This window comes from Salvia splendens, chromosome 1, assembly GCF_004379255.2.
Source record: "Salvia splendens isolate huo1 chromosome 1, SspV2, whole genome shotgun sequence".
In the NCBI taxonomy this organism is placed as follows: Eukaryota; Viridiplantae; Streptophyta; class Magnoliopsida; order Lamiales; family Lamiaceae; genus Salvia; species Salvia splendens.
The window spans coordinates 44,389,498-44,411,147 of record NC_056032.1 but is presented as its reverse complement, the minus strand read 5'-3'; the positions used below and the strand labels follow the sequence as shown (position 1 = coordinate 44,411,147).

General features: G+C 36.9%; 4 protein-coding genes across 4 annotated transcripts; 3 read left to right on the top strand and 1 right to left on the bottom strand.

The window, feature by feature from the left end:
• The first annotated feature begins 2,108 nt into the window (after nucleotides 1-2,108).
• LOC121801449 lies at nucleotides 2,109-4,515 on the top strand. Its single transcript, XM_042200945.1, has 5 exons — nucleotides 2,109-2,504; nucleotides 2,598-2,671; nucleotides 3,394-3,529; nucleotides 3,615-3,899; nucleotides 3,990-4,515. The coding sequence occupies exons 1-5, from the start codon at nucleotides 2,388-2,390 to the stop codon at nucleotides 4,248-4,250; spliced, it is 873 nt and encodes a 290-aa protein (XP_042056879.1). The 5' UTR covers nucleotides 2,109-2,387; the 3' UTR covers nucleotides 4,251-4,515.
• Nucleotides 4,516-4,862: 347 nt separating this feature from the next.
• LOC121801441 (annexin D2-like) lies at nucleotides 4,863-7,274 on the bottom strand. Its single transcript, XM_042200933.1, has 5 exons — nucleotides 7,144-7,274; nucleotides 6,048-6,193; nucleotides 5,710-5,928; nucleotides 5,403-5,615; nucleotides 4,863-5,319 (listed from the first exon to the last, which is right to left on the bottom strand). The coding sequence occupies exons 1-5, from the start codon at nucleotides 7,217-7,219 to the stop codon at nucleotides 5,023-5,025; spliced, it is 951 nt and encodes a 316-aa protein (XP_042056867.1). The 5' UTR covers nucleotides 7,220-7,274; the 3' UTR covers nucleotides 4,863-5,022.
• Nucleotides 7,275-15,624: 8,350 nt separating this feature from the next.
• LOC121805410 lies at nucleotides 15,625-16,316 on the top strand. Its single transcript, XM_042205256.1, has 2 exons — nucleotides 15,625-15,818; nucleotides 16,037-16,316. The coding sequence occupies exons 1-2, from the start codon at nucleotides 15,642-15,644 to the stop codon at nucleotides 16,178-16,180; spliced, it is 321 nt and encodes a 106-aa protein (XP_042061190.1). The 5' UTR covers nucleotides 15,625-15,641; the 3' UTR covers nucleotides 16,181-16,316.
• Nucleotides 16,317-17,239: 923 nt separating this feature from the next.
• LOC121754606 lies at nucleotides 17,240-21,628 on the top strand. Its single transcript, XM_042149938.1, has 8 exons — nucleotides 17,240-17,650; nucleotides 18,143-18,283; nucleotides 18,406-18,633; nucleotides 19,329-19,536; nucleotides 19,838-19,974; nucleotides 20,792-20,872; nucleotides 21,042-21,108; nucleotides 21,185-21,628. Exons 1-8 carry the CDS (start codon nucleotides 17,343-17,345, stop codon nucleotides 21,482-21,484), a joined length of 1,470 nt encoding a protein of 489 aa, XP_042005872.1. The 5' UTR covers nucleotides 17,240-17,342; the 3' UTR covers nucleotides 21,485-21,628.
• The last annotated feature ends 22 nt before the right edge of the window (nucleotides 21,629-21,650 follow it).

The following is a 21,650-nucleotide window of genomic DNA, read 5'->3' as shown; positions in this document are numbered from 1 at the left end:
TTGCAAATATTTTGCTTACCCTTGTCTTTTTAATAAATGAACTTGCTTAGAATTAGGCCTGTCAAATTGGGTACCCGCAGATACCCGATCCGAAAATTTCGGGTACCCGATCCCGAATTTCCCAAAATTTAATACCCAATACATGATCCAAAAATAATTTCGGGTACCCAGATACCCTACTCAGGTATCCAGTCATGAAAAAACGGATATCAAGTCTCGATTGTGGATTTATTAATATTTTTTCAATTATTTTTTAAAGAAAATTAACTACAAAATTTTAGAAATACAAACTTGTAGTTCGAATTTGGTACAAACTTGAAGTAGTTCGAGTTTAAGATTAAAAAAAACTAATACAAATTATTATAAACAAAAAATTCATATCATTCATCCATAATAAACTTCACAATTCATACCTTAACCCTAAAGGTGACTTAAGAGTGAAGGATTTCGAGAGTACATTTGATTTTTAAAATAGTAAAATAGATACATAATTTATTAAATTTAAAAGAAATTTAAAAAATCGAGTAATTCAGGTATACCCGATCGGATATCATGTTACCTAATACCCAATAATCCAAAAATCATATACCCGAACCCGATCCGAAAACCCAAAAAATCGGGTATTGAGTATCCAATTACCCGATATTTCGGATTCAGATATCGAATATCCAATTCCCGATATCCATATTAATAGCCCTACTTAGAATATTAAAAAACCAGTACAATTAATTTGACAGTGTTTTGACAAAAGGAGGAAGAAGGGGCTATATTTAATTTGAAAATTCGTTTTTCTTATACCGCAATAGTAGCGGAGAAGCGAGCAACAATAATTCTCTCACTCACAACGGAAACTTTACATCCACGTCAGCCTATACAAGTTTTCAAATATTATACGGGACGTATTTGCCCTTTTCAGATTATAATTAATTAAGTATTTAATTACTTTCCTGCTAAATTACGAATTAGTAGGTGTGATTTCCTAAAAAAACAGAAAGGATTAAATTTTTTTGTACTACTTGATATTAAATCTCCTCGAAATAAAGTCATTATGATGAGACGTATTATCGCATTGGATGCTTCCTTCTTTCACTCGAAATTAATCGCAATAAATTTATTTTACTAAAACTCATTCAATTTACATAGTAAACCAATTACATTCATTTATTTTTTATAAGGTTTAGGTAAGACTTTGCATTTGATTAATGAAGTGTGTACAAAAGAATATGAGACGATTTAGGCTTTCTCGAGCTAATCATAATTACAAGTTAATTGATCTCTTATGTAAATCAAATGTTTATTATTTAAGCTTCACTCATTTGCCTAGTAATATTAGTCAAAAGCACCTTTAAAAGAGTAAATAATTTTTTTCTTTAAAAGATGACGTAATGTTCGAGTCATATATTTTGATACTCATCTTTCGTAATAAAAATATCTCAAATTAGTTTATAGAAAACGTGATTAAACAAGCATTTATGACTCATGAGTCATGACACTACTGATTAGTGCTATGCAATTTTAATTGAGGAGTAACAATGTAACATATTCTTCACTTGGACATGTCGATATTTAAAATTCAAAAACCAGATTTGAGAGTCAAGATATTTTTGTTACATTATACTCCTAGTATCGAACAATTTAAATAGTAAAACATTTTTTAGAAAAAGGGTGTACACATTGATATTTTTATTTATTTTCCCAAAAGTTAATTTTACCAAGGAGAAGGCATAGTGGGGCATACTTTAAATACACAATCAAATCGAATTTGTCTTTATAATGGCAACAAGATTTCTTAAAGTTGAAGCTTACAACTATGAAATTTGCATCGAGACATCGTTCTTGATTGTTTCATGCCACGTTATTTATAGATAATTAATCAATTTCTCATAACCATAGCCATAAATAATGCCATTTTAGGAAAATGGAAATGAAATTAAATAAAACTCCATCTAGAAAATACCTACTACCACTAAATTAAACCAAAGGACAATGTGGTAATTTCAGAAAAAGGCTTTCTATTCTGTCATTGTCACGTGCCATCCAACTCGAAGCACATGCCGTCCCCTATAAATCCGAGGCGGAATATGAAATTCAAAAGAAACCCAATCGTCCCCTCCCTCCAGTTGTCGCTCCTGCGGTTCCGTCTTTTTCGTGAAATAAATACGTAAATAAACAGAAAACTTGAAGAAAATAGGGACTGACGAGTAGTATAAATAACAGTAGAGAGGAACGCTCTCTTCCATTGCAGCTCCCAACCAAAAATCAACAGTGAAATCTCAAGTAATTAAGGAAGAATTTCATCAGCTTCAGATCTCGAAGTTCGATTCCGTCGATTTAGCGGAGGAATTCACTTTTTTTTGAAGAGTTTGTCGGTAAATTGTTCGTGAGCAATGGAGAAAAGCACGCCGGTGAGGAAGCCTCACACTTCGACGGCAGATCTGCTCACGTGGTCGGAGAATCCGCCGGAAAACTCGCCGGTTCCGCCTTCCTCCACCCGCTCTCACCAGGTACAATTGCCATTTGCCGAGGAATTGATTATTTATTTTTATTTTTTATGTTGCTTTGTTTGCGATTTTGAATTGTTTGAGATGAAAAAACAGCCGTCGGATGGGATCAGGAAGGTAGTATTTGGAGGTCAGGTTACTGATGAAGAGGTTGAGAACTTGAATAAGAGGTCAGAGATCTAGCTTCAAATTCATTTTCATTTGTTATGTACGTTGCTTTATTTTTCAAAAATAAAATAAAATATTTTTGTCTATTTATGGTATATTTCTGAAGTAAGCATGATTTATTTTTTTAGTAGTTTATTATTTGGTGTATTGAATTTGAAGCTGAGCGTGTTAGTCAGTTATAATTGAGTTATGCTGAGTTGCTATCATTGCTAAGTCAAGTAATGAAACCAAAATTTTGAGATCTCTGTCTTTATTCTTCGTTCTTGGTTAATTGTCATCCTGATTGAAAGACTTGCAAGTCTGAAATTTAATTTTGTCAATCGATTTCTTTTTAGTTGTCAATTGATTAGCAACAATTTCAGGGGAAGAAAGAGGATTAGGTTTTTAGCAGCATAAATGGTTTGGATTCAGTTATTAACAATGAGTAGAAGAAACAATCTCTTGTTTCTTTTCTGTTTTCAATACATAAGGCATTGATCAGCTTTGTTGTTTTCCCTTTCTAAATTTCTAATTAATCCAGTTAATCTTTTTTAATGGCACATGTTGGATGGTGGAGTGTATGATCCACTTATTCAGTTGACTTATTAGATTGAAATTTAAAGATTTTAGATTTGATATTGATATCGAGATGCTTTGTTCTCTGTAGATCCAAAAGGATGTGTGTGAGTGTGTGTTTTCATGTTTTGGTAGAAAGCTTGACTCTTCTACATTGATGGGTATATAGGAAGCCATGCTCTGGCTACAAGATGAAGGAAATGACTGGCAGTGGTATTTTCAAAGGCAAAGGGGAAAACGGATTGTCGGAAGCTGATGAAGCCGATGAGACATCAGCCAACAAAACTGGGCTGCGTATGTACCAGGTAACTCCTCCGGTGTTTCTGGCTTATTCTATAAATAAATTTGATGCTGTGAAGTTCTAATCTTTAAATTGGTATTTGATGCTAGCAAGCGTTGTCGGGAGTCAGTCACATCTCTTTTGGTGAAGAAGATACAGTTTCTCCCAAGAAACCAGCCACTCTGCCTGAAGTTGCTAAGCAGCGAGAGCTGAGCGGAAATCTAGAAAGCGAGTCTGAAGCAATGTTAAAGAAGCAACTCTCAGAGGCCAAAAACAAGGAGCTCAGTGGCCACAATATCTTTGCCCCGCCACCTGAGATTAAGCCCCGCCCCTTGGGTGCTCGAGCTTTGGCATTACGAGAGAGCGTAACAATTGGAGAAACTGCTTCTGGCAATGTAAGTTTGCAACTCCATTCTGTATGTAAATTTTAATTTATGGACAAGTTTGATAACTTCTGATTGAGCCTGCAAATAATGTTCATAAAGGGTGCTGGCAATGGTGGTTCGAGCGAGGTGCCTCTCAAGACAGCAAAGAAGATACCTAACCAGAAATTCTCAGAGCTCTCGGGGAACGACATCTTCAAAGGGGACGGAGTAGCTGCATCAGCCGAGAAGCCACTGAGCTCAGCAAAGTTGCAGGAGATGAGCGGGAGCAACATCTTCTCTGATGGCAAAGTGGAGTCTCGCGACTATTTTGGAGGCGTACGCAAGCCGCCGGGTGGGGAAAGCAGCATTGCTCTGGTGTAACTTGTTAGGTCTAACCTTGAAATGTTTTTCCTCACTTGTTAATTTGCATCTCGGTTATCTTATTTAAATGCAGGATTGTGCTCTGCTCATATGATTTTCGACCTGTGTTATATGGGTTTTGGTTTGTCTTAGGTTTGGTTAACATGTTCTAAACTTTTTACAGAAAAAACATAGTTGGCTAATTGAGTTGTGCATGTCAATAGGTATCTGTGCTGTTGTTTTTAATCATATGTGGTATAATACTCAAATACCGTATTTCTTTTCATTGGCGTATGGCTTGTCAAAATGTTTAAGTTATTTCAAATTCTTAAAAAGAGACATTAGAAGCAATATTCGATTTACGAGATAAATGTCTTCATATTCTGAGTTATGATATCTTTGTTTAAGCTGCTGACATTTATAATATGGGTGAAATGAATTTATACTTAATTTCGATCTCGTACACTTGGTCAGAAACTGAACCAATATTTTCCTAAAGATGCACCAGTTTGTCAGAAACTGAACCACGAGTTCATTTTGTAGAGTTAATATATGAGTGTATTCTAATGTATCTTTTCGAAAGTATAAGTAATCGAATTGCCATATTTGTCACACGCACAAACACCCACAGAATAAAAGTTTGCAATCACGACAACATTATTCATCAGCTCAAAACAAAAACAGCAGTGCAGAAACATGGAAAACTAAAACAAGATACACAAAGTTCAAAGAAGCTTTTTATTAGCATAGATAGCCGCAGGCATCGACCAAACCTCATCTATTTCCCAATTTCTCATTCTTGGACAACTCCGATGAGGGTCAGCAACATCTTCTCATAGTCACCATGGGTGTCCTTAGCGATGGCTTTGTCGAGGGGCACACTGCTCCGTTTCTCGTACAGTTCCTTGATGGTCTTCATGTCCACCTCGGCCCTTGTCACGACGACCCTGGTCAGGGCCCACTCGTCCGTCCCTAGCTTGTTGATTGCACGGCGGAGCACCTTCTCGAAGTACTTCTCGGGGAAGACCAAACACTTCACAGTGGCCCTCAAGAGCGCGAGGAACTCGTCTTTGGGATCAGCTTTCAGATCCTGGCAAGACACAGACAACCTCAAGATCACACACACACCCATTCTTTCATAGTCTTGCATTATAAACTAGGAAATGAAGATACCTTGTTCACATCGTTGCCAAAGTCGTTCTTGTATTGGTTGAGCGTTGCGTTGATCTGTGCCTTGCTCCTCGTGGTCAGGATTCTGATGACGTCGTCACAACTGTACTCCTTTGCAGCGATCTTCTGGTGCAGGATCTTGGCTTCCGATTTAGCAAGACGGAGGTCCACCTCGTCTCCACTGTAACGGTATGTACTCACTAAGGGTACCAAGAGCTGAAAATGTTCAGCGAACCATATATCCACATCTTTAGTCAATATGACAACTTCATCACTGAATTTTGAGAATGATCAGTTCAGTAGATTTCACCTTGCGGAAGTCTCCAGTCGTGTGATAAGCAACATCCTCCTCGAGAGATTTCTTGAAACGAGCATGGTAGGCTTCCTTTGCAAGATTCAACTGCTTGGGTGACCTCGTGCAAGCAATCTCCACGAGGACTTGATTGCTCGCTGTCCACTTCTTTGTGGCCTCGTTAGCTAGGTAGGCATCACGCTCTGGAGGATCCAGTACCGACACTAACACAACTCTCTGGACTCGAGCAACGAGAAAATAGATTTAGATTACTCTGTTAATACACTTGATGACCCAAAATCCCTAACAGAAACAATCAGAAATCGAAACAGAAATGAAAAATGCTCGACTCAAACCTCAAAGTCACTCGAAAGTTCCTTGTCCAAGGCTTTGAGCAGATCTTCACCATAAGTCTCGGCATAACAATGTCTGATAAGCTTCCGCTGGCTGGCATTTCTACGGCCCAAAATTGATATGATCAAGTCCTCGTTGGTTCCCCATCCTACACGTACGTTCCCACAACATATAAAGGAAAGTTAGCGTGATAAATCAGAAATCTTTGTGCACAAACAAGAAACCAAGATCAAATATGAATGCAAAAGGAAATCAAATAAGTCGAAGAGATCAAATTAAAACCACACAAAACAACATTATATCTATCACATTCCTCCTTCCAAATGAGGTCTAAACAAAATTTTCATGAGGTGATCGGCCAACAACTAATTGACAAGTCGAAAGAATCAACATACGATCACACATAACAACGTTAGATCTATCACATTCTCTATTCCAATTGAGGTCAAAACAAACTTTCATCAGTGATAGGCCTAAACATAATCGACAAGTCAGAAAAGATCAACAGTCACAAAAAAAACAACGTTAGATCTATCTCATTCCTCCTTCCAATTGAGGTCCAAACAAAATTTTCATCATTGATCGGCCTACAAATAGTCGATAAGTCGAAAAGATCAACATACGATCACACAGAACAACGTCAGATCGTCACAACCTTCCTTCCAATTGAGGTATAAAAAACAACAATCATCAACGATCATCAGCCTACAAAATCGGGGGAGGATCTACAAAATTCTCATCACCAATCAGCCTAAGATCGGTCAAGCATCAAATAAACTCTAATGATATATCAATCTGTCATCAGATGCGTTTCTAAACTTCTTCCCCTTCCCTTCTCCATCAAATGTAAAATCAAACAATTCTGGATTTAATCAACAATTATCACTGATCGCTAGCTGATCAACTCTCACATATTCATAAAAAACAACAGAAACTCATCAAAACATACATACATTCCTCAATCTAAACAGATCATCGTAGATCAAAGCTACACATCGAATTGGATTCAGGCGAGAGAGAAAAACAATCAAATGATCCGATTAAGAAATAATTAATCGTCCAATCCGATAACAGAGAAACGCTCTGATGGAATCAAACCTGAGAATGCCTTGTGCAGCTGCTCACAGTCTTCGGCAACAGGGGGAACTTGGGATGGAACGCATAGAGTCGACATGTGTGTGTGTGTGTGTGCGTATTTGAGAGAGAGGTTTGCAGTGTCTGAAACTGAACAGAGAATATGTTGTACGTATAAATGTATAATTTCACTAATAAAATTTAGATAATTAAAATTGCATTTGATTTTAGAAGATTTGGCTATAATTATGCAAATAATTGTTTTATCTTCTCCTTTTCTTCTATAATTCATTTTTTCCCCAAAACCGTGTAGAAAATTATATGCATTTCTTCAAAAAGAAGATTGGGATAACAGATTTAATTTGATTTAAAATATGTGAAAATTTTATTTAAAATGAATAAGCTCTTCAAACCAAATTATATATATACTACGGCCTATTCATATTATGTACTTTTTCCACAATCTCATCTTAATTTATTAAACTGTATTTTATACACATTTATTTCATATATTCGGGATAAATTGAGTACAAAAGGCAATAATAGTGTCGTGTGTAATTTAATGCAAATTAATTTTTCGAGGTACGACATTACATACGTAAGAGCATCCCAACCCCATCCCAAATTAAGCCCCAAGTCATCTCCACTTCATCATTTCCTTAAATTTAAGTCCCAGGTCATAACTCCTCTAACACTGCAGGCCCCAACTCGGGCCACAACTATTAAATTGCATTATTTACAACTATAACCTATTTTACTCGTAAAATAGAATACGTTGAACAATTAAAACCGAGAAAATTCATTGTTCAGTCGAAAAATAGAAAATAAAGAAAATTAAGAAAATTACAAATCCTAGAAATTTAAAAAAACTACTTCTTCTTCATTTATGCGCGAAGGTATCCGATCATCTCATGGTGCAACTCGAGCTCGAACTCCGACATTGTCGAGGTATCCCTCGATGTTAACTCCGTCAGCTGGCCCATCCGCAACGTAATACTCATATCCGACATAGAGTCGGATATCTTATCCATGGAAGGATTGGGCGGCGGCGGCGGCATAGCGGAGTAGCTCGCAGTTACCTTCCCCTCCGCTTTCCTCTTTGCCGCCTTTGTGCCCATCGGGCGGCTTTGAGTAACAGGGGATGAGAGGAAGATGTCGTCTGTTACGTTGAGGTCGATTGGCGGACCTCATTCGCTCGAAGAGTACTATCCGGCGGCGGAAACTTTGGTTCTCTTCGGCGCCCCACTTGCCGTCGGTTCTGCCCCATCGGTGTACTTCGGGCTCTTCTCGACAAGCTTCCAAACGTCGAAGTACTTGAAGTGCCTCTTCCCGTCAGCGAAAAAATCCGCCTTGGCCTTCTCCACGAGGTCCATCTCGATGTGCCCGCTCGACCACATCCGGACTACGTTAGTCCACTTGCCATTCCACTTGTTCATCTCCTTCTGGACCCGACTCCAATGCTTGCGTAGCTTCACGTAGCTACGCTCGAACGACCCTCTAGGTCGACCAGCTTTGTACTTCTCTGCAATCCGCTGCCAAAACACTTTGCCGCTCTTCTGGTTGCCGATGATAGCGTCCTTGGAGACGTCGACGAAGTTCTTGGCCAGCCACATTGTCTCCTGCGGACTATACTTCTTCGACCCCTCCTCATCCGCAACCTTGCCCTTGCCCATTCCTTCAGCAGGCTCCATATCACAGATGTCGTACTCATCAGTGTTAACTGGCGATGTTATTTCCATGTTGGTAGGTAACCCCGGACTAGGCGTTGCATTTGGGTCGGGCATCGGCGACACGTGCCAGTTGTTGGCGTTGAAGAAATCGTCCATCTGTCGTTGGTCGCTGTTAAATCAATCCATAGAAACCGGAAATATTGGAATACAAGAGGAATGAAAGTGAGTTTGTTTGGAAGAGTGGTAGAATGGAACACAACAAGTGTATAAATAGGCAAACAAAATTAAAAAAAAAAATTAAAATCGAGGGGACTTGCGGCCCGGCCCGAAGACATCTAACGCCGTGCCGGGACTCGCTCATTGCGGCACAAGCGTCGTTAACCTTGAGCCGGGCCGGACCGCGGGCGCGGCCGCGGGATGCAACTGCGTCCTCGGGACGGTCCCAGGCCGTAAGTCGTCGACGTTTAATGCAAGGCCCGGGCCAGGACTCGCTCATTGCGGCCCGGCCCCAAGCGTTGGGGATGCTCTAAAATGTCATTTTTTTTAATAGAAACGTTATCGTAAATAAATCCATATGTTGGAGTAAAAACGAATCTCGAAAAATTATTGATCCAAAACTTCAAGTTTTCATGCTCATTGAGAGGCGAGAGCAATGTTATCTGCGAATAGAGTTATATAACTCCAGAAGATACAAATATACAAAAAAATATATATACTAGACTCCAAATTCTTTTTATTTTTTTTAAAAATCATTAATATTATCAGTTAAAGTAGATATATATAAAAATTTAACAAAAAATATCCCATATTGTGTTTTCGACTTTTGTATGTCATTATGGCTCGCTTAATACCACATGAAAATTGCAATTTAATATCATAAATATTCCTGCATAAATGATAGTAAAACATAGTCGTTTTAATGCATTTACTATTTCTATACACTATTTTGTAAAATGATCTTACTTTTATGTTTTAACCACTAGTTTAATTAGTTATTTGTTTAAAATTTTCATTCGATCTAAACTAAGTTATTCAACGTTGTACTGTGTTAATAATAATATCTTTGAACGTCAACTTGGATAGTTTAATTATTGATGGGCTTAGCCTTTTGTTAGAAGCTTAATTTAATGTGAGCTTAATTATCGATCTAAAACTACTTAATTTGTTGTTACTTTATTATGATTTTCATCTAATGGATAAAGTCAAGATCATGATGTGATGATATGTTTATAAATAGTCTAAGTAGTTAGGTGATTGTTGTTGGGATTAATTGGTGTATTATTAATTTCAAATTCCACGTAGCACGATGAGCTTTAGCGAACATTGTAATCACCGATAATTGCCCAATAATGATTATTTTAAAGTAGCAAAAGTCTAAGTAAGAGTGACATTTCTAATTGAGAGATTGTTCCGAAATTATGGTTAATTATAATCGGTTAATTATATTTTTTGTATCAACTCAAGAAAATTGGGTATCCACAGCTTTGGATTCTGGGTTTAATTGGAAAAACAATAAATGTATTTTCCTCTCTTAAAACGATGTCTATTTTTGCAAGCACCATGTAAATATCATGTCATTCTGACTGTTTTTTTGTTTCGGCAATTTCAGCGTCAACGACGTCGCCTACATAATCGGCTAATCTTCCTCTCTCGTGTCACTCTGACATTGGTTTTTTTTGTTTCGAGTTGCATTATATTAGAGTTAGTTAGTTAGAGGTGTTAGTTAGTTTGATGTAAGCCGGCATAGCTTGGTGTAGTTTGAAAATACTTTTACAATGTAGTCAATAAAGATTTTCTATTCTCTACATCTCTTCTTCTTCCCATGCAATAAAAATTGGTAGTTTTTCTCTGTAAATATGTAAATATGTTCTTCATCTCCTTCCATGGAGTTCTATCATTTCTTCATCCATCTCTTCACATTTCACCTCTGATTTTCACCATAATCGGTTTGATAAAACTTAACATGGTATCAGAGCGAAAAATCTTCCGCTGCGTGCTTCATCTCCGCCACATCCGACTTCGACGGAGTTCTTCAAATTTTTTTTGGATCCGCAATTTCTCGTCGGATTTCATTTTTTTTCACCGGTGCCTCTCACCGCAATTTCTCACCGATTGAATTCGGTTCTTATCCTCTCAAATCACCGATTGAATTCGGTTGTTTTTTCTCTATCGCAGATTGAACTAGGCTTTCTCATAGTTTTTCTCAAGTGAATCTCTGTATTCACGATCTATTTCAGTTTTTCTCAAGTAAATCTCTGTGTTCACGATTTGTTTCGGAAGTGAATCTCCATGTTCACGATCTGTTTCGTTTTTTTCTCTTCTCAAGTGAATCTCCGTGTTCACGATCTGTTTCGTTTTTTCCCCTTCTCAAGTGAATCTCCGTGTTCATGATATATTTCTTCTCATTTTGAATCGGTTCGATCTTTCTCTCTTCGGCGTTTGATTTCAGCCGATCAATTTTTTTTCTCCAATTGTATCGGATATTTCTGAGGTTTGATTCGGTTATGTGGAGATTACAGCTTGAGCAAGCAAGAGAGCACAGCTTGAGCAAGCAAGAGAGCATGCAATCCTACCACAATGAGCAAGCAAGAGCATGCAACCCCGAGAAGCTGATCATCTGTAGAAGCTTCGAGATGATGATTGAAGTGAAGAGGTGATTGTTCGAGTGAAGGACAGAGCCCAACTTATCCTAGCCGTTAGCTTGTGAAGTTTGAGTCCATGCATGAAGATCAAGTTCAAGTTCACTTTGTCATTGAATCTGTTTCAGAATATCCTTTTACCATTTACGAAATATCATTTTATCATGTTTGGTTTGTTGTTTTGTTGTCAAGATGGTAGCAATTGTCTTACTTCCATCTTGAGGGGGGCTATTAGAGTTAGTTAGTTAGTTAGTTAGAGTTGTTAGTTAGTTAGTTAGTTAGTTTGATGTAAGCCTATATAAGGCATAGCTTGGTGTAGTTTGAAAACACTTTCACAATGTAGTCAATAAAGATTTGCTATTCTCTCCATCTCTTCTTCTTCCCATGCAACAGAAATCGGTAGTTTTCCTCTGTAAATATGAAAATATGTTCTTCATCTCCTTCCATAGAGTTCTATCATTTCTTGATCCATCTCTTCACATTTCACCTCTGATTTTCACCATGATCGGTTTGATAAAACTTGACACATTACTTGGTGTTGATATATAGCCTCGTTGTTTATAGTTTTGTTGTTGAAACATTTTAATATGGTCCAACATAATCGGCTAAAGATTATATATATATATATATATAGGGTAGTGATCAAGGTATAACTAATCTTAAGTGTATAACTAGAGAACAAATCTCAGCCACACATTATCTTAATCCAATGACTAAAATAAGCATACATTTTTAACTCATACAAATTGCATAGGGACATTTTGGGAAATCAAACACACACACCATTCCTGCATATACACACACCATTCTCGTAGACACAGTATGCTCTCTCTCAAAGGAGGTGACGGAGCACGACTCCACTTCCTCTCCGGCGACGGGATGAAGAATTACCCGGCGGCGCCGGCGTACTCCATCTTGGACACGAGCTTCGACTTCTCCAACTACACGACCGTCACAATCCCCACCGTGTCGTTCGCATTCGGCGGCGGAGTGAAGATCGACCTCATCCCGTCGGGGATACTGATATCGGTTTGCTCCACGGTGGCGTGCCTTGCTTTCGCCGGAAACGGAGACGCCACAGACACCGGAATCTTCGGAAACACGCAGCAATTGACATTTGAAGTGGTGTATGATGTCGCCGGAGGGAAGCTGGGATTCGGTGCAGCTGGATGTTGATTCATAGTAGTAGTTTCTTACATTAAAAAAAAACATATGAATTTTCTCCAAAGAATGGAAATATGTTAGTGTGATATGTATATGGTATGATTTCAGAAAATTTTAAATAAAAAATTGTGTTTCAAGAAACAGAGGTGAACTGTTGGAGTGATTGTCAAATTGAATTTGTGATGCACGATGTGCGTTCAATTACATCCTTGAACGGCATTTTTCAATGTCTTTAACCCGGTAACAAAATACATCACTCTTAGCATGATTTTACTTCACTCTTGTTTACAAAACACATCACTCTTAGCATGATTGTACTTCACTCTTGTTCACAAAACACATCACTCTTACTTAGATTTTACTTCACTCTTTTTCACAAAACACATCACTCTTACTCAGATTTTACTTCACTCTTGTTCACAAAACACATCACTCTTACTCAGGTTTTACTTCACTCTTGTTCATAAAACACATCACTCTTACTCAGGTTTTACTTCACTCTTGTTCACAAAACACATCACTCTTACTCAGATTTTACTTCACTCTTGTTCACAAGACACATCACTCTTACTCAGATTTTACTTCACTCTTGTTTACAAGACACATCACTCTTACTCAGATTTTACTTCACTCTTATTCACAAAACACATCACTCTTACTCAGATTTTACTTCACTCTTGTTCACAAAACACATCACTCTTACTCAGATTTTACTTTACTCTTATTCACAAAACACATCACTCTTACTCAGATTTTACTTCACTCTTGTTCACAAAACACATCACTCGTAGCATGACTTTACTTCACTCTTGTTTACAAAACACATCACTCTTATTGTGATTTTACTTCACTCTTGTTTACAAAACACATCACTCTTATAGTATAAACAACAACAACAAAATAAGTAATGAAATCAATATAATAATAACATCAAAATTGGTAAGAACTTACGGGCAATATGATTTGGAGAAAATGACAATTTTATACTACTTATCCTAATTAACATCAAATGCACAGTATGAATATCTAATAGTGTGATACACACTGTTAGAAGTCACACATAAAAATGTCGAATGAATATTACAAACCGAAAAAGAATTTCAAAAACCCCAAACACAGCAATTCAACTGATCCAAACCCCCAAACACCGCAAATCAATATATATTACATACACACTTCGCCATATAGCCTAGAAAGGAAAATAAAAACTCAGGTGATGAGCGCCGCGCCGACGACGAACGAAGCTACGGCTACGGCGACGGCGACGGCGAGCGACGGAAGCCAATGCCGGTGCGGGACCTTCCTGCGCGGCTGAGCTACCGATGAGAGCGAAGACGGTTTCGGCAACCGCCATTGTCGCCACCAAAACTCTCTTCTGCGACACCGCCAACTGCGACGAGAAGAGGAGAAGAGAGAAGAAGACGCGACACAGTTTGAATTCAATTTTCAAAATTGGATTTAATTCGCTGTGCAATGACCAAAATACCCCTGACTTGTTATTATGGAGTAAATTTGTGATTGAGGGAGCTAATATCTCATTAAATTCGAAAATTAATATTAGCCCTTGATTTTTTTGATCTTGTGGCTATGATTTGTTCTCTAGTTATTTGCTTAAGGAGTGTTTGCCATAGATCACTACCCTATATATATATATATATATAGGATTGTGATCAAGATAGAACCATTCTTAAACGTAGAACAAATGCCAAACGGAGGTCGTTAGATCTTTTAATCCAATGGTGTTGATTTGCACAACAACTTCCCATTACAACCAAAACTATTATTAATGGGTGAATGCGTATAAGTGAAAAAATAAAGCATGCATGGACTCTTCTTCGTTTCATTCATTCTTCCATCAACATGTGAGTTTTTTCACATGTTGAGTCCGGAATGTCGTGAAAACATAGTCTAATATGTATGATTTTTAATCTTGATCGTCATTTTTTCCTCATCCAATGAATAAAATATGTAGAGTTCTAGGTTCTACACTTAAGAATGGTTCTATCTTTAACGCAACCCTATATATATATATATATTAGAGTCCTTACAGCACTTTAGTATCAAACACAACACAAATCACAACACTTGGATCATTGGATTTGATGGTTTTGATAAGCTACATTATTAGTCTAAGATGCTACCACATTTTTAGCAAGCTACATTATTAGACTAATAATCTACATTATTAGATGACACATGACATTAATCTAACCGTTAGATCACAAGATCCAATGGACTACAAGTGTTTTATTTTTGAACAATATTTACCATTTGAATATGAATACATCCATATAGATATATATAGGGATGTATAAATTTTTGACTATTTATTGATTGACCCGATTACATGATCTACTAAGTTAGTACTGTGTAGTATAACTTACATGGTCAAACGATCGTCTATAAAAGTATGAGGATTATTGTGCAAATACTACTTTGGATAACTTTAAATTTATTATAGGTGAAATTAGAGTTATAATAAAGTTAGGGACTTGTTCTCTAAATATAAGGTTGTGGTCCTCAAGTACAACCTATAAATGCATCAATACAAACTCTTCTCATCAATGTTACTATATACAGATAACAAAGAGTATAGATTCTTAGTGAAAGGTTGACATTTGGAAGACGGATTTCTATACTTCAGAAATCATCAAGAACATCACAGATCATGAATCTGAATTCGTGTACGATTTCCCATTATGTCCGCCAATCGTATCTAACGCGTAGTATAATTTTATGTGAACCATTAATTTGATTCCACACTAAACATATTCTTGCAAATTGAGAATGTTCGATTATTTGTTTGTGTTTGAATTAAGTTACTCTTGTGTACTCTACTAAAGTCATGGTGATTCGGAGCCATGGTGTCTAAGGTTAGGTTCGAGACTCTCCCAACCCAAACATTTTTATTTGTCTTCCCCAATTACTGGAAAAATAAAATCTCAAAAAAAAATGAAAGTATTTAAGCCCTTTAAATATCAAGCCGCCTAAATATTTTCCCTCGCTTCACTTCAAAACTTGAGAGAGAGAGAGAGAGTAGAAGAGTAAGATGGAGAAGATCGCCGAAGATCTGCAAACGGAGAAGCTTAAATCGCAGATCGACGAGGATCTGCAAACGGAGAAGCTGAAGACGCAGACTGCAATTCGTTGCGCGAAAGCAGCGATCCTTCTGTCTTCCCTCAAAAACGCCACAAAAGCTTTAACCACCGATGTTCCCCAACTCCAGGTCTATTTCCTCTCTCACACACACAACGATGTTTTAATGAATGCAATTCGATTTATGAGTATTCTTCTGATTCAAAATCGATTGAGATTCATTTTCAAAACACGATAGCTGTTGATATACGAATCTAGTCTGTTTGTGTTTGGATTTGATGCGAAATGTGTTATAGTATCTCACACCGGAGTGAAAATAGGAGCTGATTGAGAATTTATTGATTTCAGAACGAATCGAAGATCGAGAAGTTGATGATCGATTTGGTGAAGGAGAAACAGAAGCTGAAGAAGTTAAGGCATTCGATCGGAATTTTAATCCTCTTTTACTTCTTAGTTCTGTTCATCTATCCCATCTTCCTCAAATTTCTCTGACCTTTTGCGTCCTGAAATGGCTGTGCTTCACGCGATTTCTGCAAAATCTCATTGCTAATTCTCGATTAATTAGATTTGTGAAGATTTATCTCGTATTGATTTCGAAGGAATGAAGATCACCGTTCAATTTTTTGAACTTGTGAGTGTTTTTCGTGTCATTCTCTTTCTCTGCTTCCGTTGATTACTGTTGCAATATTTTTGGGCTCTATTTAGGCCCAAAAAGTTTCTCTTATGGTTCCCGATCCATTTAACAACAAAAAATACAATAAAATATGAATTCACACTAAAATAATGATATAGTGTGAAAAAAATACAATTATGAATTTTATATGCCGAAAAATATAACTTTTTGATAAATAAAATATACTTGGTAAATTGAAATATAGAGTAAAATATTATTAATCGTTGTCTGAAAAGAAATATTCTTATTGTTTCACTATAGTAGAATCACTTTTTTTTAAATACTTTTAAACTTTTTTACTATAATAATTATTACTACTATTTTTCTTCACTTAACTCACTAAAATAATTTTCTAATATTTTTGTACCTAAAATAAACGATTAAGTTATATAATAAATGTTGCGTATTATTTTATGATGAAACTAGTAATAGTACTATATATATAGTAATAGTAGTAATATAAATGTTGTGTTATGTAATTTAGTTTAATTTTTCTATTATTAACTTAGTTCAATAATTATTATTGTAAAAATTAGTGATGTGTACAGACTTTTAGTACCACACGCTAGCTGCCCACCACACCATACCCACAATAAATGGTCCATAAAACCATAACTAAAATTTCTATTACTAGAAAGAATAGTTTTGACATTTTGTTGAAAGGTAACATCACAATTTAGATTAGTTCTTAATTCTAGTATATGTCCGAATCATTTTATTCTCAGATAAAGAATTGTGAATTTGAATATAGTTCCAACAAATAAGCATCTCTTTTTTTTTAATTTAATTATTTAATCATTATATATCTTGCACGCTTTCATATGTTCAAAAATTAATTTTACCAATAAGTTAAGTTTTTCTAAAGTTAAAACTAAATTAAGTCCCAAAGCAGCTTCTTTTAAACAACGTTCAACTGTGAACCCCTCGCTATTGGCTCGATATTCCCAATCTCTCTCTCTCTAACACTCGAGTGCGACGGAGATGGTGGAATCCGGCGACGGAGGAGGGGAATACAGCTCCGCCGATGCGGCGGCGGATTGCACGTGCGGCTCCAGCGATTGCGCCGAGTGCTGTAGGCGGAGATCGTCGAGCTCGAGCCTGCCATCATCTTCGTCGTCGTGCTCTCTGCTGAGCTTCGACTCCTATCCGGTTCAGGACTACGATAAGCTGTGGAGAGTCTACACGGCTTCCGTTAAAGGATTCGCTATCGGCGCCGGACTCAAAGGCGGACTCGCAATTTTCGCTCTGCTCACTCGCCTCCGCCGCCGGCAAATGCTCCCCTCATCTAGGTAGTGTTTTCGAGCTTTGCTTTGTTAATTGATTGAATTTGCTTCGCAATTTTTGGATAGATCTGAATTAGTATCCTTTCATTTAGGTTGTTGTATTCTGCTTACACTAGTGGAGTTTGAGTTTTATTTGCCTTGTTGCATTAACGCTTATTTTCCTAAAATTAGGTTATTGTGGAAGTTCTGGAACCTGAATTAATTGTTGCAATACACCTATCTTTAGGAGCCTACTAAGTTATAATGTTCGTGTGAAATCAATTGTATAAAGATGGCTTAAATTTATGCATGGCACTGTTAAGGCTGATATTTCAAGAAATTCTAGATTGTGTTTTCCTTGAAGGTTTTAAATAAAAGATTAATGTCTGAAGTTAAAAACTAACGCACATGATATATGATTGCTTGTTTGTTAGTTAGCATATGTAATGTTTCATACATGAAATAACTGAGGAACTTACTTATTAATCAACACTCTGTGAATATGAATTTTCTTTTCAGGAAAGTAGAAATGACTACAGCTAGTGCAGATTTAATCATTGCTTTGAAGGAGACATTAAGATACGGACTGTTTCTTGGTACATTTGCGGGAACATTTGTTTCTGTCGATGAAATTGTTGCTGCTTTGGGTGGTCACAGAAGGCATGGTTTCATAAGCTTCATTACATTATGTAAATAGTTCAAGTTTATTATCCTTCATATGTCATGCTTAATATGTGTGCTAATTCAGCATCTTTGGTTGTTGGAATTTCTTATTTATTTAGGACGGCAAAGTGGAGGGCTTTGCTGGCAGGTGCAATAGCAGGGCCATCGATGCTGCTTACTGGGTTGAACACTCAACATACAAGCTTGGCAATTTACATTCTAATGCGTGCCACTGTTTTGGCTTCACGGTGTGGGATAAAAAGCAAGAGATTTGGTCGTATATGTAAGCCTCTTACATGGGCACATGGAGATATTTTCCTTATGTGTCTCTCTTCTTCCCAGATTCTGTAAGGCTCTATTTCCTACCCAAAAGTTCTGTTCCTGGTCAAGTTGTTAGTTCTCTATTTGTATTTTTATATGTCCCACCTTGATCATTTTTTAAATCATTCTGGAAAACTGGGTCAAGATCAATTAGCTGCTAACACTTTGGTGTCTGTGAACGGTATATGCTGCTTCTTTTGGAGTGTTAATCGTGGAACATTGACATGCAAAGTTGGTTTATTAGAATGATTGAGGTTGCTAGTTAATGTCAAAGGTGAAGAGGGTATAATGAGCACATCTTAACTATTTCAATGCAGAGTTCTGGGTGCCTTCGCCATAGTAATATGTAAGTTCGACCGAAAATATAAGAGCTGAGAAGTTTAAAATTGAAGTAGAAGCATGTCTGAAAAAAATTATTTAATCAAATAATTGAGTTTATGACATTTACGATATTTGTGACTGTGGTTAAATTATGCTTTGCTTCTAGACCTGTTTTGTATGACAATCTGAAAGACCTTTCGAGATTTTCTTTTCATGGTGATCCAGTTGATCTGCCATGACAATGTTGATTCTCTGAAAAACCTAGAGGTTTTTAAAGCTGAAAATTCCACTTCGTATATTAGAAGACCTCATCCCAGGACATGATCTGATGTCCTTAATTATACTACAAGTTAGTTCATTTTCCTATTGATATACTAATATATGGGGTATTCTTTTTCAGGTCAGCTTACATTCTGAAGCAAGATAGTTTGCCCCAATCTTATAAATCGTTTCTGAATAAGCATGGGGCAAAGGCACCTGTCATCCTGAACGGTGTTAGAGATATTGCATGTGGTCTACCATTCACAAATTTGGATGCAATAGAGAAATACTACAAGTCCAATGGTGTTGATGTCAAACTAGATCCACAAATGAAAATACCTTGCTCGGTAGGTTCAAACTACCTTAATTTAGCATACACCTTTTCTAGAACCCTTTTGAATATTGGGTCCTTCAAATGCACGCGTGTCCGCACACACACACATCCATTCATTTCTGTAAATCTTACCGACCTAGTTTACTCTTGAAAGAAAAGGGTCCATAATCACAGGCATTCTGCAAGATTTGTTGAGAGTGTCCCCATGAAAAATGAGTTTTGCATGTTTTCATCAAAACATGGCTATACTTCATACTTCCATGCTAATACTTGTTTCTTGCATCGATTTATTTCTAAGATATTTTTTTCTTCAGATTGTCCATGGGAACCAAGCATGTGGATCACATTTCTTTTCCTTTCTTCTCCAAGCTTATAAAAGAGCAGTACCAGTTTATCTCCCAGTCTATCTGATACCCGCCCTAATTGTGCATCGTCAAGGTCTCTTGAAAAGGTTATTCTTCTTCTTTTTTTAGCTTCTCTTTGATATATAATTCATTTGATGGCTAATTTAGATTCAGTCATGTGTAGGAATTTCTTCTGTCTGAGTGCCTGTTTGCTCAAGTAGTCTCCAATAATGAAAAGCATGCGTGCTCTTCGATATGTAATTTATTTGATGGCTAATTTGGAATCAGTCATGTGTTGCAATATCTTCTATCTGAGTGCCTATTTGTTCAAGTAGTCCTCAAGAATAAAAACATGTATGCTCTAGTAATCAGATGACTAAACTGCTTGCCTGAGTTTAATAAAAAATAATAAAATTAACATGGAAAATGTTTTGGTAAACCTTGCCATTATATACAATACATGCTCTGATTGCCCAACGGACATATCATATAATGTGCCATCTTATTCTAGCCTTTGAAAATCATGTTGCTTTATGTTAAAAACCCGAACAGCTCAATTTCAAATCCCTTTCCTGGAAACCGTGTTAACGTGTTATCATTAGACTATACAGAGACAAATTTTCATATTAGCTGAACTAACTGGTTTCCTAACTATATTATTACGAACTTTATAATACGTTGGCTACAGCCTACATTATACGAGTAGTATTTATATTTTCAATTAGAATATGTAATTTCTCCACTCTATATTTCTGCCTGATGTATCACGAAGCTATACCTCCCTTATTACCTAGTGTATACTATGTCGATCTTCTGTGTAGTTTTTAGTAACTTCTTCAATTTGTCGATCTTGTGTGTGTGTGTAAAAGCATGGATACTTTTAAAAACTATTGCTGATATATCTTATGATTAAAAATTTTCCAGGCCTCACAATATTTTATGGAAAGGTATTCTTGGTACAGCCAGGTCAAGCTTGTTTCTCTCAATGTACTGTTCATCTGCTTGGTAAGCAATGAATTCATGTTGAAATTTGATGTCGTCCACTCTTTTCAGACAAATGCCAATTTCAAATTATACAGAACTTTCCATTGGATAATCCCCTCTTTCTTTTAATTTTGTTTAATTAGTTTTGTGCTATAATTGTTGATTGTCGTGTTACGATATCTCCACTCAGGATATGGACATGCTTCCTTTTTAGGATCTTTAAGAGATGTAACATTCCCATGGTGGCAGTGGGAACGGTAAATTTTCATTCGAGCAAGTACAGTTCTCAAAGTGAGTGAGCTTTTCTTGCACTGAGCATTTTATTTGTAACAGTTTCCAACTGGTCTAGCTCTAGCAATTGAGAAAAAGAGCAGAAGGATCGAGATATCCCTGTACTGCCTCGCACGAGCAATCGAGAGCTTCTTCACGTGCATGGCTGATGCAGGGTACTTGCCTCACTCGAAAAGATTCAAAAGAGCCGATGTCTTGGTCTTTAGTATATCAACAGCAATTATCATGCACTGTTATGCCATGGAGAGAGACGTCTTCCGGTCAAAGTACCTCAACGTGCTTGACTGGGTGTTTGGCGTCCCTCTTCCGCCGTATGATACGACTCCACGCAAGAAGAAGTGATAAATTGTTGTTGCAAACTGTAAGCCTCCATTTCTTGAAATTTTGTTGTAAAAAATTCTTCCCCAATCTCGTGGGAGCAAAAGCTTGTTGCATACAATGGATGCTTTTTGAAGTTCAATTTAATTTTTATATCACGCTGAACAATTTTCAGTGGGTTGATAGAATT

Bases quoted from the DNA above. Each gene is read 5' to 3' on its own strand.
- LOC121801449 (XM_042200945.1), top strand. From the start codon at position 2,388: ATGGAGAAAAGCACGCCGGTGAGGAAGCCTCACACTTCGACGGCAGAT. The intron at 2,672-3,393 runs GTCAGAGATCTA...ATGGGTATATAG, and splicing joins GTTGAGAACTTGAATAAGAG to GAAGCCATGCTCTGGCTACA. The intron at 3,530-3,614 runs GTAACTCCTCCG...ATTTGATGCTAG, and splicing joins CTGGGCTGCGTATGTACCAG to CAAGCGTTGTCGGGAGTCAG.
- LOC121805410 (XM_042205256.1), top strand. From the start codon at position 15,642: ATGGAGAAGATCGCCGAAGATCTGCAAACGGAGAAGCTTAAATCGCAG. The intron at 15,819-16,036 runs GTCTATTTCCTC...TATTGATTTCAG, and splicing joins CCGATGTTCCCCAACTCCAG to AACGAATCGAAGATCGAGAA.
- LOC121801441 (XM_042200933.1), bottom strand. From the start codon at position 7,219: ATGTCGACTCTATGCGTTCCATCCCAAGTTCCCCCTGTTGCCGAAGAC. The intron at 5,616-5,709 runs GTGAAATCTACT...GAACATTTTCAG, and splicing joins CGACTGGAGACTTCCGCAAG to CTCTTGGTACCCTTAGTGAG. The intron at 5,320-5,402 runs GTATCTTCATTT...GTGTCTTGCCAG, and splicing joins TTGGCAACGATGTGAACAAG to GATCTGAAAGCTGATCCCAA.
- LOC121754606 (XM_042149938.1), top strand. From the start codon at position 17,343: ATGGTGGAATCCGGCGACGGAGGAGGGGAATACAGCTCCGCCGATGCG. The intron at 20,873-21,041 runs GTAAGCAATGAA...ATCTCCACTCAG, and splicing joins ATGTACTGTTCATCTGCTTG to GATATGGACATGCTTCCTTT. The intron at 21,109-21,184 runs GTAAATTTTCAT...TATTTGTAACAG, and splicing joins CCATGGTGGCAGTGGGAACG to TTTCCAACTGGTCTAGCTCT.